The sequence below is a fragment of the Rousettus aegyptiacus genome, unplaced genomic scaffold (assembly GCF_014176215.1).
Source record: "Rousettus aegyptiacus isolate mRouAeg1 unplaced genomic scaffold, mRouAeg1.p scaffold_m13_p_1, whole genome shotgun sequence".
NCBI classification, from domain to species: domain Eukaryota; kingdom Metazoa; phylum Chordata; class Mammalia; order Chiroptera; family Pteropodidae; genus Rousettus; species Rousettus aegyptiacus.
Window position 1 is genome coordinate 149,879,710 of NW_023416284.1, and position 23,786 is coordinate 149,903,495.

Sequence of the window (23,786 nt, forward strand, 5' to 3'; positions counted from 1 at the left end):
TATTTGTCATCTGTCCCACCCATGAGGTTGGTGAGGGCAAGAACGCGCAGTGGAAACACAGGTGCGAAGCCTGAGCCACCTGATTCTGGGCAGTGTTTCCCCTACCAGCCCACACTGCAGTCTTGCCACGGTTTCATGATTATAATTATTACTTTTACTTTTTAAAATGCTCTATTTCTGGACTAAATCATGTTTGCTCGTTATTTTGATCCAAATACCACACTGTAGCTTTATGCAGTTATGGCTGATTCTTTAGAATCGTAGACTGACATTAACCTAGAGGCATGCTGACCAATAGAACTTTCTCAATGAGGAGATGTTCTAAATCCGTGCTGTCCGGTGTGGTAGCCACTAGCCATGTGTGGCTGTCAAGCACTTGAAATGTGGCTAGGGTGTTGCAGGAACTGACTTTTCAATTTAATTTAATTAATTTAACTATAAATAGCCACTTGTGACTAATTATCACCATATTAGCATGGGTGTAAATGGTGTAGAAAATTTCCATTATGATGCAGATTCCTCTTGTATGCTAGCTCTCAGTAGTGCTTGTGTACACTTGGCCATTCTTAAAGAGAAAGAATATTTTTGAGAACCTTTTTTTCTTATACATCGGGTATTTGGAATATATAACTATTAGCAGAACAAAGTTCCTTCTAAATTATGACCTACTTAAACTGAAAGTTACGAGATCTTAAATCAACCCTAAAAAATAAAATTCACTGAGTTCAGTTCACCATATTCTTTTTGGGGGAAAATGAGAAGAATGTTCTCTCTTATGTCCTTGATTCTACCTTTAAGAGTCTGAGCCTTTAGAAAATTATTATTGGAAGAGATTTATTTCTTTAATTCTGAAAACAAAGGGCTATTTTCTTTTATAGATACAAATCTGTTATTTGATGCCTCTAAAGTTCAATGACACTTTAAATTAGGATCGAGTGATATTTACAGAGCCAGACAAAAATATAGTCACATGATGTTTCTATTAGGCTAAGAATAAAATTCTGAGATTATAGTTTGGGAAAAGGACACCTGTGTTTATAAATTCATAATGCATTGCAGATAAACATTAAAATATTAAAACGACAGCTGTTTTTATTACTCTTAAACAGGCAAATTCATAAGCTCTATGGGAAAAATTAGAAAAAGTAACAGTTCTTAATTATCTAACAATTTCTTGACTGGAAAATCTCAGAAAGTGAGGAATAGACAAAGGTAACAAATCTTACTAGGAGTAATAAAAATGTCCCTCCAAAAAAAGTGGGGGCATTACTCATAAAAAACTTTTTTGTTATTCTATCATGACTTTTGACTTCTTACTACAGATGCTTATAGTTAATAGGTAACTATCTCACACAGAATATGATATTAGACACTAATTATGCTGAGACAGGAAATAGTGAAGTTAATCTAAAATATTATTTAATGTTAATTTGAACAAACTAGATTACCAAATGCTTGTTTTTCTATGATGGACAGTCTTACAATGTTGTGTTACATGGATTCTCCGATGTGACTCTTTAATTTCTGATTTAGCCCTTGATTCTACTCAATTTCTTAGATTCATTTTTATGGTCATGAAGATATATCAGTTCTTTGTAGTTACTGTTGTCAGAGATGAACATATTAGAAGCTAATAAAACATTTCCAGTCCCCCAGAAGCCCTCCTCATTCTCTCTTCCAGCCAATATCCCTTGCCTGGGGGGACATCTAAAGCCACAGATTGATTTTGTCCAATTTTTAACTTGATATAATTAAAATTAGATTGTATGTGTGTACGTTCTTATGTCTAGCTTTTTTCTTCAACATTTTGTTTTTGTAATTCATCTCTATTATTGAATGTAATAGTAATTCAGTCATTTTTATTACTATACTATATGTCATTATATGGCTATACCACAATTTATTCATTCTACAATTGATAAACATTTAGGTAAATTTAAATTGGGGATTGTTGCAAATAATGTTTCATGAACATTATTTACATTTGTTTTGTGCACCTATTTACATGTTCCTCTTAGATCTATGCCTAGAGCTAGAGTTGCTGCATTATAGGGTATGTGTGTGTGTTTGTGTTCAGTTTTGGTAGATACTTCCAAGCAATTTTCCAAAGTACTTGTACAGTGTCGGAAAGTTCCAGATCATTTATATTTTCAATATCTTCACCAATACTTGATATTGTCAGGATTTTTAGGGGAACCACAAGGTATCTATAATGATAATCATAATTTAGCTTTTAGAAAAAGCAAAAGGGGCTGGCTTAACAGCTTTAGACTACAGACACCCCTACACACAAGCACACGTATGCACACACACACAGTGATCATCAAATATACCCACTCTCAACTTTACATAGACCCATTCAAAAAACACCTTGAAGACAGTGGCCTTTGACCCAGTTTCGCTTTGGGCAATATAATTTGCAGTTTGGTCCAGCAGGGAAACTCTTGGGTAAGAGGACAATGCACTGCTGTGAGCCTGAAGCCTTTTCGTTGGGTAAGAAATACTTGAGGAGCTAATGATACTGGAACTTGCCGTGTGCTCTCAGTGTGTTTGGTGAATTTTTATAATAAAGTAATTTGACGTAAATAGCCCTCAATTCACCCAGTTGAATTTAATAAACATTTTTTTGTGTTTTCATTTCCAATCTTGCATATTATAGAAATGCAAAAGAAATGAAAGATGGTGCCTAACAAAAAGACAAAAAGATGCTTTACCTTACTAGTAGGCAGGGAGATGCAAATTAAATAACAAGATGCCCATTTTTCACCTACTGGATTGGCAAAAATTAAGTCTTATGTGTTCTAAAGAGAGTGTGGGGTAAGGTTAAGTACATACATGCTGATAAAGTGTTATAATCATTCTAGAAGGAAACTCAGTATATACTATCATTAGAAATGTGCATACACAATGACCCAGCAGTCTCATTTGTAGGTATAAGGCCTAGAGATATATTCACATGTACATAAGGAATCATATACAATGATATTTACCCCAATATTTGTAATAATGAAAAAATTCATCAATATAGGACTGGCACAGTCTTCTGTGGTATATGCAGACACTGAATTACTATGCCATGTTTAAAAAGAATGCAGCATCTCTAGAATGTAAGTTCTGTGAAGGTAGGAACTTTGCTTTTGTTCATTCCTGTGTCTCCAACAACTAGAACAATTCATGGCATGTAGCAGATGCTCAGTAATTATTTGTTAAATACATCTGTAAGTACTTGGCTAGACCTCCAAATCATAGTGTTGAGTGAACAAAGAAATTACAGAGCATTTGTATTGTAAAATACAAATGCCTGTGGGTAAGTCCATAAAAACTTATTGGAAAGTTTCAACCATGATACCTTCTAAGGATAGACAAGCAGAAGGGGCCGGAATTTGGGAGTGATATTCAGAGAAGACTTTAGACTTTTCTGCAGTGTTTCAAATTTGGAAAATGATAATAGGTTTTTTTTTTTTTAATTACTTGGGTAATTACAAGATATTTTTTAAAAGACATTTTACTGTTGAAAAATAATTTCCTTGTTATTTGGCAGGTTGAAAGTTAGTGAGGCGCTTCTCCCTTTGGAGCCCCAAAACTTCCACACAGCTATGCAGAGGTACAGGGTTGCTGGATTTAGTTCCCAAAGGGAATTTCTCAAATACCTGAAATAAATTGAAAAAATGCTGTCCAGTGATTCTGCATATTTCCTTCGGTATAAACCAGCTATTTTTCTGTTTCCATCTTTGTTCCGAGTTTATATATGAAGGACGCATTAAATTTTTATTTTTACTAATTGCATTCACATATCTTTACAGAAGTGTTTAAAATACCTTAATATAGGAGATAATAAGGTTAAGAGAAGTAGATAATAAGAAAGATGGAATGAAAAGATCAGGAGACCAGGATTTTCATTCTGTCATGCTTTTTTCCTCATCATGTGATGATTGTCAAGTTAACCCTCTTCGAGCCTCATTTTCATATCTGCATGGTGAAGAGATGGAATTTTGTGGTCTCCACCATTCTCCGCCCAGTGCTCTGAGAAATTATGTATAATAGAGCAGTGAGCCATTCAGCTCAGTGTTTTGCCATAGAAGTGACAAAAAGAGGGACCTCCCGACCCCCCCCCCCCCCGCAGTTGACTTTTCACAATATGTTTTGAAGGTAAGTGACACTTTGACAAGGGAAACTTTGACTTTGGACCCATTATAGTAATCGACTGGGCAATTACGTGGTGCAATGTGGCTCATAACATTTCGCAGTTGATTAGCTACTTGTACTTAAGCCAGGGTAGCTAACACAGAGTGTTTACTAGGTGCCGAGCACAGTGCTAAGTGTTCACAAAGATTTATTGCACATAACCCACACAATTATCTTATGGAGCAAAATCTATAATTAGCATCATTTCACGCATAAGCCAGTAAAGTGTCTGCATGACTAAGATACTTACCCAAATGAATTGCACAACTGAGTCCTGAATTGGGACTCTAATTTGGATACAGGACCACTAAGGAATACCCAGCACCACATTCTGTAGAGTGCTTCATATATGTGTGTGTCTGCTCTGTACAGAACTGCTCTGTTCTTTGAAGACCTTTTGATAGGAAAGGAATTGCTACTCTTCTTAATAACAGCAACCATTACTTAATGAAGTCATCGGCAAATAATGAATTTCTCCTTTCTCTCCTACTCTGCTCTATTATGATTTAATTTGCTGGCATAAGATATTTAAAGTCTTTTTGAAGTTTTAAAAGGAGATCTTATCTGGAAGGAAAAACATTTCCTTTGTCATAGTTTTCAGATAAGTTGGACTCTTATTGGTCATCTACGAGGTCTAGTGCAATTTCCTTTTCATTCACATTTTTCTTCATTGAGTACACATCACTCATTTAGTGTTTAGTGCAAACATTTGCCAAACACTGAGTAAAATATTTGCCTCATTTAAATTGAATTTTGAATGTTTTCTTCTTGGTTATTGAGTGAGTTCAGGCTTCTGGGTTCTCTGGATTTATGTTGACAGCTCTTTTCCTTTCAAAAAGAAATAGTCTGATCACTTATGTCATATGCTTTCTTAACAAATTTTTTCCTGGGTCAAAAGAAAGTCAATATAATTTTTCATCAGGAAATTGTTTGATTATTACAATGTTGTTTTATTCCAGTCCTCTGGGAACTTGTAAGATCTCTGCATTAATAAAGAGCTATTATCTTCTCATAACATATTGTATGTGCTTTATTTTGAAAGATTGAAGATATACACTAAATACACACCAACATTCAAATTTACATTATGGCTTTAGCCTTGAGGTGCTATTTAATTAAAATTTATGAATACTAGGCCTCATTTCGTTTGAGCAGAATAAAGTTTACCTTTGACTACAAAGGAAATGGTTTATTTTGTTAAACCACATAGTGCTATATAGTCACTAATATTTCAAATGAGAATGTTTAACCTCCTTAAGACAATTTTAATTACATTACCTTTATTGAATGTGTTCTATGTGCCTAAAATCGAATTACTGTAGTGCTAACCACTATAATGGCACAAAGAAAATTGCTTTAGAGAGCTTAAGTGGAAGGTAAAAATCTATTATACAATTAATGAACTATATAGAAAAATCTGTGAATAAGAGTTGGACTATGTGGACTAGAACAGAGTAGTCTGCATAGTCAGAGGAGAGACAAAACCAGAAAAAGCGGGAAATAAACTGACGCCTAAAAGCAGAGTGGAATTTAGAAAAGGGAAGAATGGGTTTGAGGTCATGGCTTGAGGCTGCTGGTGGGATGGCCTGAACAACAAAGGTTCTAAGTAAAGGCACTGCAGGGGGCAGGGGGGGAGGAGCGGGGGAAGCATCCTATTGTCTTGGCAACAAGAACAACCTTTACTTCCCAGTCAGGGTTCTTGTGGATTCTCAGCCCCAGACCTCTCCTGAATTTCACACTCTGTACCTTTTCTTCTGCTTGTTCTCTCTGCTGGTTTGCTCTTTCTCCCCTTTATGGCCTGTTGAAATATCTCTTACTGACCAAGACCCAGCCAGATCTCACCTTCTCTTGAATCCTCACCTTTCCTGCCTGAGGAGAAATAGTCATTTTCTTCCCAGCAGCCCTGGCATGTTGGTTGTCCGCCTAGCCAAGCATACTTCAAGCTACATTTCAATTTCTGTTATTCCCCTCACCACTGAGGCCTTGCAAGGAAGAACCACATGTCAGCTTGGTATCCTCAGTGCCTGTATCATGCCCGGCCCCAGGTGGGCACTTGTGGATCATGTATTTTAGGGACAAGTGGGGGGAAAATATTTCTCTATCTACATTTACTGTTAACATTAATAGAAGCTACAGTTATAGAACTAAACATTTTGTTTATTGTAGACAATATGTCCTAAGGAAAGCAAGCAGAAAAATATCTCTCTTTCAAAACCTTTATTTATGTATATAAAGACAGTCTTAACATTATTTTTAAGATTTTTCTTATTAACCTGGCAAAGTTATGTTTTAATTTTAGGTTTTAAAAGTCTTTCATATTTTAGTGTTTAAAAAATACATATGATTGTCATCTTAATATAAGTATATGTTACATTCGTCAGTTCAGAAAAATACCCAAGATATGTAAACTCTTTGTTAAATTGGAAGGAGGTTAGAGTGAAAGAAGTGAAAGGAAGAAAGTCATCAGGCCAGAGAAGAAAAAACAGAGACTGAGCAACTTGAAAGTCTTGCCGGGGGTAGAATATTCTCTGGACGCCAGCCACACCCAGCATTAGTCACCACTGTACCTTTCCTGCCCAGATTCCTACTGTTTTCTACCCGAGACCTTGACTACTCTTACAGAGGCTGCAGACTCTATTAGGTACTAAGGCTCCTACAACTGTGCCCCCAGGCTTTCTCTGTGCCTCATACTCGGTTATTGTAGAATAAAGACTGGGTTCCCATAATGGATCAATTTAGTTGTTAATGTACCTTCAAGAGCTGCATTTAGCATAGTATGTATATACCAACTGCAGTCTTGGCATTCTGTTAAGCTATGTACACCAGAAGAAAACCCTTTTTAGAAGAAACGTAGTGAAAGTTCTAGGGTTTTTGTTTGTTAAAGAGTTGTTAAATGAGCTCTTGAGTCCTCAGTGGGAGGCAGGTTTCCTTAAGACATTTATAGTAAATGAACGTAATGTCTAGCTTTTAACTCCTTTATTGCTGTTATTGTTTCTGATCTCCGTGGGCCCCAACGCTAAAGAAGTCAGTTATAGTTTTTGTTTTGTTTTGTTTTTTTAAGGAATCAGCATTGGCATTAAGCTGAGCTTATTTTGCCCCAAGCCATCTTGTTTTAGTTCTCTTAATTTTTTCCAGTTTCTTTCATTTGGAGAAGTTGGGAGGTTTCAATTCAGGATAATCGGTATGCCTACTTCCTCTGGTGAAAACAACCTTCCAAGATGGTTTCGTGCCTGGCAAATACATTGAAAAACTATTTGAGATGAAACTTAACAGTGTACTTTTTTGAAGCTAGTCCCTAAAACTTGCCCCAGATTTACCTGGAGGAGTCCTTAATTTGCTGTACCAATAAAAACAGTCCTGTTTTTTATGCAGCTAATTTTTAATGCCGAATTGGGGCAATAGTGCTTTTAGCAAACCATGTGTCTGATGCTTCGAAAAGCCAAAACTCAAAATGTCATGGTTTGGAGTAATAAAAGGTTTATTGATCGAGAAGGCGCCAAGCAAGATGGTAGGAGACCTAGTGGTGCTTCAGATCCATCTTGCTCGCTGGACAGAGCCAAGAGGTTTTAAGGGCTAGAGGAAACAGATATGCAGAAGTGCCGATGGGACAAGTTCTAATTAGAGGACCTTGAAACTTGGCCATTTATGTGAACACTGGCTCTTCTGGGACAGTTGGACGCTTGGCTTCTGAAAGGGTTCTGGAGTTCAAGTTCCAGTGTGTGCTTGTCCTTTGGTTCCATGAGGTTGTGGGGTGTGATACTTTAGTCCCGGGTGCAGCTGGAGGCCATAGTTCTCTCCTCTGCCCATGCTTCAGCTGCATGACTTGTGGTTTCAGTCGGTTGTCTCAGAAAAACGACTCAGCACCTTGTCAACAGAATAGGACCATGTTGAGCTGGTTCTGCAGTTACAGTGCCTTTATTCATCCCAAGCTACAAGCTCTTTAGGTCCTTCTGATGATGTCATCGTGTCATAATGTGCATTTCTTGGATCTTTCTACTTCCCCTGACATTACGAAGGGGAAATATTACCAGCTGTTCGCTTTCAACTCTGGGCTTGCAGTCTTACTGTGCCCTGCTGTTGCTCTCTTAACAGACCAAATGAGCCTGAAAACATTTTATCAGAGACTGAAAGTAAAATGTACTTGAATCATAAAGGCAATGAGAAAGGCAAATTTAGATTTGTTTTAACAAGATGGCAGAGTGAAGATAACCTTCTTCTGGTTCCATAGACTAGACTGTTAGAGGACCCAAGCCAGAGAATAACTCAGGGCCAAGTACAGCATGGCCTGGGGATCCACTATGATGAACAACTAGATAAAAATATTTATATTGTCCTTCAGAAGACAGATTTGTCACAAATGATTTTCTAATATTCTGCAGAGAGACTACATAACCTTCAAACAAAAACTCTCAAATTGTTGATTTTGTTAATCCCGTTAGCACTTCCTGATTTATAACTACTTGTTATTTACTGTTACTACCTATAATTATGAAATACTGTATCTACATCAGGAATCAGCAAACTTTTTCTTAAAAGGACCAGATTATAAATATTATAGGCCTTTTAGCTACTTATATAACCATTTCAGATATAAAACCTTAGCTTATAAGCTGTGGTGTACCAACCTCTGGTCCTTATGATCGCCTGGCAAGTCTTGTCTGGTAGTACTCTCCCCACACGCATACTTGCTTCTACAATTATTTATCCTCTACTCTGTGCCTGACATGAAGAATGTAAATAGAAATGTAAAGACAGTTCCTTTACTAAAAGATCACACATAAGTACAAATTGGTGGTTACAAAATAATCATAAGGATTTAAAGTACAACACAGGGAATATAGTCAGTGAGATTCCAATAACTATGTATGGTGCCAGGTAGGTACTAGACTTATTGAGAGGGTCGCTTTGTAAATTATATTAATGTCTAGCCATTCTGCTATATACATGGAACTAATGTAATATTTTATGTCAACTGTAATTGATTAGGGCATTATTATTTTTCAAGCAGTGTTGCAGAGCATTGCAGAGCAAACTACATATGTATGTCTGTTATATCAAAGAAAAATTAACACTTCTATTTTATCAAGTCCATAATTTCAAATTTTACATTACAAAATTAATACCTCTATCAAAACAGTTATCTGAATTAAAATCTTATTAATTTAAAACTTGAGTGTTTCCCCCTTTTTCTTAAATTAACTTGGGTTAATTTGTCCAGGTATGGTATTTTATAAAAACATAAATAGAGTATAAAACTGATGCAATACGGTTTTGGATAGAAAAGTGTAGGGAAAAACGATAATGCCTCATTACAATATCTGGTTCACTAACGTGTACGTCCTAAGTTAGATGTGACACAGAACAAATAGTTATATAGAGGTTTCCTGTTTCTATAATACTCTCAGACCTGATATCGGGTAAGTAATCCTTTGTGATTATAATCTCTGTGTATTCTGATGTTGATTTCCTCTAAGTTAGTCATTGTTCTGAATATTTTGGGCCTATTAGTAAGAAAAGATATTTCTGAGGATATTTCAACTAAAGTAATTAAGTAAACAATACACCCTGTGATAAAATATAATCTTTAAAATGCATGTTTCTTTGAAGACCAATCGGTTTTTTAAAGAAACCTCAAAAGGTTTTGATTTGAAGTTAATGAGGGTGGGGTAAACCTTTCAAAAATTTTATTTTTCTTTCGTTGTAATCACTGTGTAGTTCAGCAATTGGTTATTATTGTCTCCGTTTCTGTGGAGCTCACATTAGAAGTAGGTGAGAAGTCAGAAGTACTATGTAGAATTTGCCATAAATTACTTAATTTTGGTTTTCTTTAAACTGTCTGAAATATTCATGTTGACATAGCCATATATGTCATTTATATTCTGTATATGTATATACAATAGAATTCTCTGGAGGTGATGGGGTTCAGGGCAGGCTGACCCAAAATATGACATTTGACATATTTTGAATTAAAGTTACTTGAGAAACAGCCAGTGTAAAAACACTCTGACCTTCTTCTATCCCCCTGAAAGAAAGAAAGAAATCTCCCATGGTGGTAGCCACCCTATTCCAGGAGAATAGGAGGCATCCTTATAGCCAGAGATATGGCCAGAAAAGCTGGATAAATAAATGTTGCTAGTTCTTGACTAATTTCCTACCCTAAGCAAAACCCTTTGTTTTGTTAAATCTTCACAAATGATATTTCTTTCACTTCATTCAATCTAGATATTCTAGATTTCTTTATAAATATATTAGATAGAAACAAACCATGTATGGATCATAAACAAGAAATGTCTGTTTTAATATTAAATTTCAGTTTCATCTTTTGCCTTCTCTAAATAAATTCAGAACATACTTAATGTCTTGTTTATCTCTCATCTTTCAAAAAATAATGCAATATCTCTTGGCCAAAGTTACACACAGACACAAGCACACAGAGGTATATGTATATATGTATATTTCACAAAATTAATCATATTCCTTACAGCAAGTACATTGAGTTCTTGGCTAAACATTGTAGACGTTCACTTGCATACTGTTCTATAACTTGTAACGGTTGTAGGTGTTTCAGTCTCTCCTAAATTATTGTCTGCCACTGAAGGAGCAGCACACCTTAATTGGAGGCTGATGGTGGAGGTGTTTGCATCCCCACATCTCTAATCCCCTGGGACAACAGCTTTGGAAACTAGCCACAAGTTGCACAGACAGTAGTGATACAGTTAACAAGAAAAAGGCTTGCTTATTCTGCAATGATAGAAATAGTGGTATGGCATAATTGTCTATTAAACTAAAAAAAGTATTTTTAATATTAAGTTTGTATTTTTTTATCTATCACTAGAGACCCTTAAATCCTGAATCATGTTTGATATATGTGAGCTATTTTATGTACATATCAGACTGTTGAAACACTTTGCTGTTATTTCCATGACTCTGTATTAACCAGTTTTTATTAATATAGCACAGCTAAACTTTTATTCTTTATAACTAGCTTTTTAAAACATTTACTTTTAATCCCATCTAGTCATAGAAAATACTAGCATCTAAGGATATTAGAGGTGTGGAAAGGTCAGGAAAATTAGTTACATACAGTGGCAGTAAAATAGAATTCCTTTAAGGTTAACCGAAAACACAGGCCACTTTGTGAGTCAAGAACGAACAATACCATTTCTTTCTTTCCACTTTCGGTCTAAATTCCCAGTCATGTCCAGTCAGTGTTAATCCATCAGTCGTATAATATAATTAAACATGATTTTTTTTCAATGGGGGTAAAAAAAAAAATGAATGTACTTTAGATAGAGTGACTTTGATAGGGCAGTTTTTTGTCATTCACAGGTTATATGTTACAAATCATAATATTACTTTGAACATAAATAAACACAAATACTCCTCTGTCTGCCCTTCCACTAATTTAGGTATTCATTCATTGAATGCCTGCTCCATGCCAAGCAAAAAGATATACTCCCAACCTTTAGGACTTTAAAGTCTCTTTAGGAAGTTAATTTAATTGGCAATTATAATTCAGTGTAGTTTGTTTAACCTAACTTTTCTGTTGGTTCAGTAGCTTGATTTATTTCAATAAAAATATGAGTGTGAATTATAGACAACATTACTATACACTTAAAAATTAATAGGAGACTAGATCTTAATTTTTCCCATCACAAAATAGAAATGATAGTTATATAACATGTTAGAGGTCTTAGCCAATGCTATGGTGGTAATCATATTGCAATATATAGTTGTAGCATATCAACATGTTGCACACCTTAAACTTGTATATTATATGCCAATTGTATCTCAAAGATAAATTTTTAAAAAGATGAGTGTTTATTTGTGTAATTACATCTATCCCTTTAATGATTTGAGGTTACAAAAGTCAGTGATCTTTTATAGTAGGAGCAACCCGTAATCTATTGGGTCTCTATTTGTATAAGGTTTGTCTTTTACTTTGTTCATTTCAGTCTGGCCTGTGAACAAAACCAGGACACTCACATTAGTACCTCAGGGAGTGATTTTCCCCAGCTAAACTGTTATGTTTGCACTCTTCTGCATTGGGCTTATTCGGGGATACTAATAAAATTAATCTAGGCAATTATTTTAAAATACAGCATTTAAATGTATATGCTGTTAATTCCTTTGGAAATGGGACAGTAGCTTTTTAACTGTAATTTATATTTTGATCACTAGATGGCACTAAGCGCATAAGAATAACTAAGGGGGAAAAAGCCTTTTTCTCAGCAGTTGTTCCTAACTACAGAAGCTTAAGCATGTAAATGTTTTCAGCATTATGTACTATAAATCTTTTGTTATCCAACTCACAAAATTCTTATTGCTATAAAAGCTTTACTTTTCTAGGTAAAATAATCTCACGTATGACTTTTAGGTATAATACTGAGTCACAGCCTCTGCCATTACTTTGATAGTCACTTATCATGCCATTTTCTTCCTAGCAACTTACTTGTATTATTTTCTCTTTCTTAAATTAGCCCTATCTTACTTGTGCCCTCTTTTCCCTGAAAAACACAAGATATATTTAAATATTTTTAAGGTTTGGGGATAAAAAGCTTTTAAAAAATTACATAGCATCACATTACATAGCTATGCATTACATAGCTTCTGGGATATTGAGGGATCCCAGAGTTTTACACAAAACGTCCCTGTAGGACAAAATACAAGAAGAGCACAAACTGTTTCTGTTCTCGGTCTCCCAATGTCTGAATATTATTCTTATAGTATAACATTCTGTTATTTTTTGGTCTAATTATGATTGATTCCTACAGCATACTATTTTCTGAAGAAAGATGCTCTAAGTTGCAAATAACTGGTAAACTCAATGTTTAAGCTATCATTAAATTGAGTGAGTTCTCATGACCAGACAAAGTTCAGAGTTTGCGTGGTACTTCGAGCAGTTAATTCACTTTCTTGATCAGAGACCCAGTGATGTCATCAGCCAAAGGTGCTTTTCAGATTTCCATGCAGTCATCACTGACTGGTATGTCAGAGTCACACTTCATGTTGAAGTTAGCTGCCACAGTTCTAGGTAGAACATGTAGTCAGAGCAAAGTCCAGAATAGAAGGGATGGGCCCTCCTATGTAGATTTCTTATCAGTGGTTTACAGGACTCCAGTGGTTCCCAGCTGAGTTCTCAGGTCTCACTGGCCATGCCTGGCTCTCCTACAGGGTCCTAAACAACTGGCAGGGGAAGGAATTGCCATCATAGGTTAGACCTACAGAGACCCACACCCTCCCTAAGCACCCAGCCCCTCAGCAGAGGATAAAACCTCTGATAAAATCAGAGTACTTTCCAACAGAGGAGAGGGGAAGTGGATATGGACAGGCAGATGACAGTATTTGCTACCATTTCTGGTTTTGTTGTATTTTTTGTATTGTTTTTGCTTAGAGATTCTTTTTTCCTGTCCTGATATTCTTGTGAAATATAGCTTTCATTTCTGCTCTTTCAAGTGTATGACAGCATACAGAGTTGCATGCGTAGCCCAAATCTATTGCAGTATATCATTTAGTATAACCTCATTCACCTCGTTTTGTTAATGCATTTTTTTTTCTTTTATAGCAGTTAAAGAAAGTAAGAACTTGGGTTCTCTTTATTAGTGCTGTCATACCCAGAGAACAGCATCTCTAAAATGCTTTATGAATCTAGTAATATTTCAGCACATCTGCAATTGTCTGCTAAATACCCACAACTTTTAAGGCACCATGTCAAGCACTGTGTGTGCATCTGACGAGAACAACAGCTCAGATGACCCTTTGGACTCTCTAAACACCCAAAGGGGCAGAGCCAGCACTCCCAGTTCAGTGATTCAGGTCCTTCAGCTTTCCTTGTCAACTACTGTGCCTTCTGGCCTTTTCTGGCTTGTTCGTCCATTTGCTGTCTCAGCACCTCTCAGAGACTGTAATAGACTGACCCTTCTTCTCATCTGAGTTTCATATGAAACAATACTGCTGTGACTCTGAGGAACCTAGCTCCATTCTCAGCTGCTTCACGCCAAAGATGTGTTCATGGTGCATTATCTACATATTTATTTGTTATCTATATTCAGCAAATAATTCCTAGATTGTTTTTATTTATAGTTTTAAGAGAAAGTAACTTGTTTGAGAATACACTGAGTCCAAAGTGAAAAAAAAAAAATCTCCTTGATATTTTTATTTTTCAGAAAACTGTGGAATGTATTTTCCAGAAATAAAAAGAGATCCAGGCAGGTATTTACACAGATGTTCCGAACCCGTAAAAAAGTGGCTTCGACAGCTAAAGAATGCTGGGAAAATTCTTCTGTTAATCACTAGTTCTCACAGTGATTACTGTAGACTTCTCTGCAAACATATCCTTGGGTAAGTAATGAGACATTCCATTTTCTTGGTTATATAAAATACCAATAGCAAATTAGACCAGTGCTTTTTTAAAAGGGCTCCACCATGACCATATTATATTAAATAATGCTGAGTGACAAGTGTCGTTTCTCATAACATCCCTCAACATCTGCTGATCCTAACAAACCCCAAGTACATTTTAGCAAAGCAGCATTACTGGGGTTCATCATGCTCGTAGCTCACTGACGATCTGGGTTTTAGATTTTCTGAAGAGTGGATAGAACACATGTCTTTCCAGCTGTCTTCCATGAATCTGGTTTCTCAGTATGGGATGATTATTAAGGGATACTAAGTTGCAGACTGTACTTACTGACAGGTAATGAGTACAGCTTCTCCACCATTGAGCACAGCCAGGGATGGGATTGACATCTGTGAAAATTGAAGCACTGTAAATGCATAACTTGAAAATAAAACAGACATTGTTCAAGCCCTGCCTTGCAACTTACTGTTTGACCTGGGGCAGGTTTTATAACCTCACTAAGTCTCCATTCCGTCACCTTGAAAATGGGACAATAATACCTCATAGGTATGGAGACGTTTAAATAGCATAATACAAGTAAAGTATTAGGTAGGGTAGTTGTTTATTTTCAGTAAGTGTTAATACTTATGTATGTCCTTCCTCTGGGCAATACCAGAGATTATCCATGGTCCAAGCAAGATTCTAAAATGGGCTACTAGATCCCTCATAACATTTCCTCAAGTTTCAGCAAGTACTGAATTGCTCTGCATATGAAGCAAGTTTTAGCTTTAAAACTGACCGCTGGTTTCATGTTTCTCAGCACATGTGGATTTAAATTGGTCGATGGTGTACTTACAGTCTGAGTGGATGCTTTGCTTTCTGAATAATACGTAGGTTTGGGATCCTTGAAGTGAAGTAAAGCTTGAAGTCTTAGATGCCTTGAAAGGTGCCTTTTATAATTTGCTCTCCTGGTGGTGGAACCATGCTTCAGAATAAACACTCTGGAGTCTTAATCTCTTTTTCATTAGCATAGATAACTAAAGTTTTTCCTGCCTGTCTTAATTTCTTTTTAATACAGTTTTGGTTTGTAAAAGTATTCAGAAATATTGGGTAAATATCGTCTCCCCAAGACAACCACGAGGCCCTTGGGAACAAGAACTACCATTTCTTTACCATCTCAAATAATCCTAAATATAGTATTAAATACAAACTAAAAAAACAATTTACCGTTGTTATCTAAAAATCGCACCTTTATAAGACTACCCCAATTTTCAAAATAAAGTATCTTCTTCACATTTTGCATACTTTCTGAAAGGTATCACCTGACTTGACGTAATGCTGGGTTTCCATAGAACCCATGTAACACACAGAATTACTAATATCTCTTCAAGATAAGAAATCCAGACAAATTTCAGGACTCAAATAGTGACTATTTGACTATGTGACATTTCTAGCTGTTAGAAACTATTGAATTCACTTACTATTACCATCTTGAGAAGCCTTAGCACCTAGAGTTTATGAATTAATCTGCACTTTCTTTTCTTATATTTATACTTCAAGATGTTATCAGGAATATTAGTACTAAACCACCTTCGGTTTCCAGGTTCACCTTAAAATGTATAGAAAGCATGTAAAAAGGTAATCCAAAGATAAGGAATGATGCTATGGTCAAGTAGGTAGGCAAAAATTAAGTTCTGTTTTGTAGAGACCATTTCTAATTCCTTAAATAAATTTACAGAAAATGTGTTACTTTTTAGGAATGATTTTGCCGATCTTTTTGACATCGTGATTACAAATGCACTGAAGCCTGGTTTCTTCTCCCATTTACCAAGTCAGAGACCTTTCCGAACACTAGGTAAACTACATTTTGCTTTTGTCTTCTATTTAAGATTTATTCATTCAGTTATTCAATAAATAATCTGCTGGGTAACAACCATGTGTTATATGCAACAAAGAGTATAAGAGACACTGTGTCTTCTTTCCCTTCGTGGGAGAGAAAGATAATAAACCTATGCTTGTATTAAATTTTACTCTACCACCTTGTGTCATAATCACATGTTTCTCAGTCCCTCCCTGACTATAAAAACGAAGGGCATGGACTTTACCTTAGATTTTAGAGCCTACATAAATGCTTCGGTAAATGCTCGAGGGATCAATTAATTGTAATAAGTCCAAATGTGTAATTTTCTAGAACAGAGGGGCCTGCGGAATGCATGAGGATCATAAAAAATGAAGCAGTCCTCTCTGGAGAACAATCACAGCCCTCAAAGAGGCTGATGAAGAGGTGGAATGAAAAGAGTGGACACATTTTTCAGATGAAAAAGAACGGGAATAGCAGAAAGGGTGGAAAAAGGGAAGGAATTAAGAAGTACAAATTGCCAGTTATAAAAACAGTCACAGGGATGTAAAGTACAGCATAGGGAATACAGTCAATAATATTGTAATAACTATGTGTGGTGTCATAGCGGTATTAGATTTATGGGGGATCACTCCATAAATTACATAAATGTCTAATCACTGTGTTGTACACCTAAAACAAATATAATATTGTATGTCAGTGGTAATGGAAATTTTTTAATTTTTAAATAATAAAATAAAGCTGTTTTATCACCTTAAAAGTATCAAATGAATTTAAACTCTAGCAATTTGGTAGCCACCGTGATCCATTTAGTAGCCGCCACCATGATCCATTTCAAAAGACTGATTGATGAACGACTAACTAGTTCAGAACAGTCAGAAATGTTTGCTTTTTTTTTTCTTGAAGTTATTTTCCTTTCTACTTTTACCACAGTTATTTTTTAACTTTTAGTCATTAGGCTAAAAGTTTTAAGGAATAATTTGAACATCTTACAGAACATCGGTACAGAAAATTATTCTGAATATCTATTTTCATAGGAAGATGTTTTTCAGTTAATGTATTCTACCCAGCTTTTAAGAATGCTTTAAATCAAAATTGTGACAAAGTTTAAGATTAGGAAAGTAATACTGGTTTGCATTTTTCATAAGGTAGTCCTGTTTTATCAATGAATTTGAGGGCGATTGTAAAGATAACAATAAACTTCATAAAATGAAGTTCAAAATGAATTCTAAAGTTCACCTTCTTTTCTTTATCCACTGATGACCTGTTTGTTCTTCGTATATATGGAGGACAATAAACAGCACTGATTTGGGTATTATATAAAGATGTCACAGAGATTTGGCTGGGGCTCCAGGATGGAACTAACAGATTATGGGTGTCCTCACGAATGCCAGAGAAAATTTTCTTTTGTGCTATAGTTGTATGTTGTTTGTGACAGTTGCGTGAGCCACATTTAGGTTTAAGAATCCAAATTTAGAGATAGTCCGTGGTACTGTTGTCTTACCTTCTGTCTTCCAGGCCCAATTTGAAGTCCTAATGTAAGCTGTGGGGTTTTGTTAATAATAAATCACTTACTAGCTATGAGACCTTGGGCAAAATACCTTCCCCGAGCCTTATTTTCTCTAATTAACTGAGTTGTCATGAATATCAAATAATATATACCTCCCCCATTATCAACATCTCCCACCAGAGTAGTACATGTGTTTCAATTGATGGATCTACATTGACATATCAGTATCACCCATTATGGGAGAGGCTATGCATGTGCAGGGGCAGGGAGTATAGGGGAAATCACTGTACCTTCCTCTAAATTTTGCTGTGAACCCAAGACTGCTCTAAAAAAATGTTTAATTGTATATATAATATTCAAATAATGTATTTTTTATGTTTTTCTTTTAAAAATGTATAATAATTATTATTATTTATATATCTGTGAAGTGTTTGTAATAGTAGGTGTTCACTGAATGCTAGCTCCCGGCCCTACGTGGTTCCTTCTCATACATGTCCCGCAGCCATTATTGAGTGTGGTCTGCCCAGCTGGGTGCTCTCACTAAACTAAAAAGTATATGATTGTCAAACTGTTTTCAGAGAATGACGAGGAACAGGAGCCACTGCCATCTCTGGATAAACCTGGTTGGTACTCCCAAGGGAATGCTGTCCACTTGTACGAACTTCTGAAGAAAATGACTGGCAAACTTGAACCCAAGGTATTTTCTGATTGAGGTGGAGTCCTTGATGCCTACTTGCAGACATAAACCATTGTAAACTAAAACCATGATTCTTAATGCATTCAGCTTAATTATCTGTGGGGAAAACATCTGCCTCTTCCTGTATCAGTTTCTTCTCTTACCTCTTCTGCTTTAATAAGCCTTTCCTTTGTTGATGTAGACTGGGTCTTTATCTGTAACAGAGAAGAGCATAGATTCCAAGAAGGAGCCACAGATCTAGGAGATAAACTGGATTAGTGTGTGGGATACCTGAGTAATGATGTCCTGATAACAATCCATCAAAAAAGTTTTTATATATAAAATAAGAACTGAAATTATACTGCAGATGATAGTCTAAAGACACACTTGCTTTTGACGTCTGGTCACATTGTTGATGTTGGACATTGGTGCATTTTTAACAGCAGGACCTTTCATCTAAAATATCTGCTGGGAGCCCTGCGAGCAGAAGAGATCATTGGGTAACTGAGTCCTACTCCATTGGCTCCCACTCCTACTCCACAGCCCCCGGGGAACTCCGGAGGTGTTTAGTGGACAGAGCATCCTGACTTGCAGGTTCTTGTTCATATTCCTTTAACCTTGTTTTCTCATCTGTAAAAGAGTGTGGACTAGATTAGTGGGGCTTTGCCTCAGAATACCTGGGGAGCTTCTCAGAGTCCGCTTGCCCAACCCCACTCTCAGAGATTCTGTTTCAGCGGGTCTGGGTGGGACCCAGAAACTCTTTGGTAAAGTGGTTGTGATGTGCCCTCCTGCTAAACTAACTCACTGTAACAAGTCATCTTCTAATATCTCACCCTATTCTTCAATTCTAGGGGCAGGTCTAACTGTAAACATATGGACTCTTTCACTCCTTCAGAAAATTGAATAAAATCACTTATTTTCTGCCTTTCTTATACTGCAAATGTATTATATAATTTCTTAAAGCAAACATGGCACCCTGCAAACCCAGTGGGGCCAGTCAGCAGCCCCCTGTGAAGTTATTCAAGGAAGTGTAATATGCCTTACTACAATACCTGCCTTACTTCTGCCTTTCATTAAATGAACACCACGCTCTTTCACAGTTCTCATGCCTCAAACAGAATTTGCTGTCTGACTTACAGGTTGTTTACTTTGGTGACAGCATGCATTCAGATATTTACCCAGCCCGTCATTATAGTAATTGGGAGACAGTCCTCATCCTGGAAGAGCTCAAAGGGGAGAGAGACGTGAAACCTGAGGAATCGGAGCCTCTAGAGAAGAGAGGAAAATACGAGGTAAGGGTTCTCTTTACCTCTTTCCTTGAAAGAAAAACCTTTATGTTTGATGTATCTTAGAAAGCGTTTGTAGAAAGAATGATGAAATCTGTTGACAGTTATTGTGATCTTCTTGCCGTCTCAGCTCTATAGTTGATCTCGTTGATAATTTTTAATTGATACCAAGATGACATCTGTCTTCCCTGCCCTCTGCTTTCGTTCAGTGCCTTGGCACCATGGCCGTTTTTTGGCTGGTGGTGAACAGCCAGATCGTGACTCACTGCACTCATACCGTCTCTTTTGCTTGGCCATGAAAGCTCCTCTGCTCTCTCTTCATGGGTCTAACTTAACCAAATTGGTAGCTCCTTTAAACTTATTCCTGAGCCCCCAGATTGAATGTAGGTGAAGACACGAGGTAAAGAAAAGTAAAATATATTTATAAATCCAGAAAGGGAAAATGGTGTTTGTTTAAAAGCAAGAAGCAGCAGAAAAGAAAGATCAGCTATCAAGCCACAGAAAGACGTGGAAGAACCTTAAGTACATATTAAGTGAAAGAAGCCAGTCTGAAAAGGCTACATACTGTATGATTCCAACCATATGACAGTCTGGAAAAGACAAAACTATAGACAGTAAAAAGACTAGTGGGTACCAGGGGTTCAGGGGAAGGGGGCATGAATAAATGGAAGACGGGATTTTTATGGTGGTAAAACTATTCTTTCTGATATTGTAATGGTGGGTACATGACATTATGATTTTGTCAAAACCCATGAAACTGTACAACAGAAAGTGTGAACCCTAATGTAAACTACAGACTTTCATCAGTAATAATGTATCAGTATTGGTTGATCAGCTGTAACAAATGACCACTCCAATTAATACCAGATGTTAATAATGGGGAGAGAATGATAGGGATGCAGGAGGGTGATACACACACACACACACACACACACACACACACAATACACATTTGTATAAGAGTTTTCTGAATTTTCTGTTCTATCCGTAAACCTAAAGTTGATCTAAAAAAAAATGTCTGTTATTTAAAGGAAAAAATAACTAAGCAGACCTAAGAAAATGTTAGAATAATGGAATCCGGTTTCTTTGAGGTTTCCATTGAGTAGCATTTAGTCTTCAACCTGACCTTGTAAGTTCTTTGGACAATTTCGGTTAAGAAGAGCTTTAAAACAACTTTTCAGAAGGTGGGCCTTCCAACTGGACTGACTTTTGAAAAAGTTTTCACTAAAGAGAGATTTGGTTTCTTCAAAATGATTTGAGAATGCAGGCACGGTAATAAAATGAAAAATCAGTGGGAAAGTTTCCTCTAGCAATATGTACACAGTAATCCCATCCTTCTTCCATGGATTCCTCTTTCTCTTTTTAATTAGTTACAAACATATAACAGTTAATAATTGGCTCTTGGACAGAAAATGGTAAGTCGACAGCTTGAACATTTTAGTTCCCAAGTTAGAATTGAAATAAATAGTGTTCCTTCCCCCATCGAACTCCACCTCTCCAACCCACCCCTGCTCTATCAAACATGGACAAGGAAGCAAAGACTAGCAGGGTTTGGCAAAGTGACAGAATAAGGCCTAAGGATCCAGCTTTAGCCCTGAACTCTTAACATCTCTCATACTTTGGAGGTTCCAGGAAAAGTGGAATTGTAGAAGGTGGAGTCTCCTCTCCTGTTGGGGTCTGAAGCATATATTTTGCAGTGGGATCCCCAATTGTGGCCCACACATTATGTTGAAAAAGCAAAGTATCCTCATACTATGTGACTTCAAAATTATCCTGTCAGACCGACTGCCATCATGTCTCTGTGGCTTGTTTTTGAGGCAGTATTTGAATTGATGTGCACATCCTTAGCAGATGTTTCAGCCCAACCTAGTTGCTAAAGGAAAACCCTCAATCATGCATCTTTCTGCTTATACTTAAAGGCATATTATGCATAATTTTAAAATAGTTCTGTGTGTTTTTAAAAAATGGTCTTTGACACAAACCTAAAACCACAACTTTTAAAAATGAGACTGCTTTCATATTTAAGTTCAAGTCTGTTCCTCTGCACAGCACACTTCTGTCAGCACACCAAAGCCAGGTGTAAGTTCAGCACGCCAGGAGAATTCAGGTTCTTTCCTGCTTCTCTGTGGAAGAGACAAGAATGCAAACATCCTCAGTTGCTACAGCAGGAGGGAAACAGTCCATAAAGAGAACTAAACAGAAAGCCTTGTATGAGCATTCTTCTACTTATTTTGTGATTATTCAGAAAGATGGAGTTTAGTTTTTTTAACCAAATGTCAAACACAGAACTTGTGTCATGTGGAGTATGTTGGTGAGTACAAAGCCCGAATGTAAAGGGATTTAATTACATATTTCTGGTTACTTGATCTAGTGTAAGTGAACTTTAAACAATATGATGGGAAACCAAATTAACCAAGTCATTTCAGGATGGATGAAGTGAACCAGAATTTTTACATTTCCCACATTGTGTGGACATTCTTGTTTCACTTAGACTTGAATTCAATTTCTCACATATTTAAAGCAATTTCCATCCTAGATAAAACCATCTGGAACATAAAGATCATTTTCATCTCCCTTCATTTGTGACAGGTATCTCAAGGTAGGGACAGAGAACATCTCAAATGGCACTTGAAAAGCTTATACAAGAGACTTTCTGAAATCTTAATGTATCTGTCGATAACTTGCTCTATTGGAGCATGACAGATAAACAAAAATCACACATTTGAATTATTTAAGTAAGCCTAGTTATGGAGACTAAGGAAAAATAATTTCTTTCCATTGATTTTTGTTTCCAGAAATAAAAGTCACTTCATTAATCTCGTAATTATTGGGACAGTCTTAATTTCATAAGACTACCCTACACAGAAAAGGAAAAGGAGCTCTCCTCTTTAGCTTCCTTCAGTACTGTTCTCATCTGTTCCTTCATTTTAACTCAAATAAAAGTGTATTCTCAGGGTTTTTAGAATAACAGACTATGAAATTTAGTTGCCAAAATAGTTCATTTTAATGGGGAAAATTCTCAGCAAAAAAGAAGGAGCCAGCCTATAATTAGAGAAAGACTATCCACAAAAAAAAAAAAAAAAAAAAAAAAAAAAAAACAGTGTAATCTGTAAGGTAATATTTATGTGAAGCCACATTTATTGGAGACACATAGCCTTTAAGTTTCTGAGCTAGGCAAAAGATAACTGTTATGAATTATATCATGTTACAGGGAGCTGGCCAACACCACAAGAAAAAAAGAAAAGAAAAGAAATAATGGAATTAGGGTTAGAACAAAAAACAACAAGTTGTGATTATTTTGGAGTTATATGATCATTAGCATAGAAAGCCATAGAAAATAAACAAACTTTTATAACTAACAGAGTTATCAGAATGCAAGATCCAAACCACCATTTAAAAATTGATAGCTTAAAACTGTATCGCTAATAATCACTTACAAAATGTAATGAGAATAAATCATTTACAAAAGCAATGAAATTAATCACTATCTAGAGATTAACTTAAATACCTAAGACTTTGATGAAGAAATTTTTAAGGTTCTATTTTAAAGATTCCGAATGGATGGAGGATATCAAAAGGTAAAAATTTCTAGTTGTGAAATAAGTCATGCAGATGTAACATACAGCATAGTGACTATAGTTAATAATACTGTATTATATATTGAAAAAAAGTTCTCATCACAAAAAATTTGTAACTCTGTGGTGATGTTAACTAGACTTACTGTGGTGAACATTTCACAGTATATACAAATATCCAATAATTGCGTGGTATACCTGAAATTAATGTTACCTCTCAATTATACCACAATTTAAAAAAATTGTGAATACAAATAAATAAATGAAGAGATACACCATATTTATGAAGACACGATTTAAAATTATACTATTACATATTTTCCTCAAATTTTTATAAAATTAGTGTAATGTTATGCA

General features: G+C 36.0%; 1 protein-coding gene across 1 annotated transcript in view; it reads left to right on the plus strand.

The window, feature by feature from the left end:
• NT5DC1 (5'-nucleotidase domain containing 1) overlaps positions 1-23,786 on the plus strand; it is a 110,078-nt gene that overhangs the window by 76,860 nt on the left and 9,432 nt on the right. Inside the window, exons 7-10 of the mRNA XM_016163623.2 lie at positions 14,352-14,526; positions 16,282-16,379; positions 18,471-18,589; positions 19,708-19,860. Coding sequence (XP_016019109.2) covers positions 14,352-14,526; positions 16,282-16,379; positions 18,471-18,589; positions 19,708-19,860 — 545 coding nt within the window. The remainder of the gene's footprint in view (positions 1-14,351; positions 14,527-16,281; positions 16,380-18,470; positions 18,590-19,707; positions 19,861-23,786) is intronic.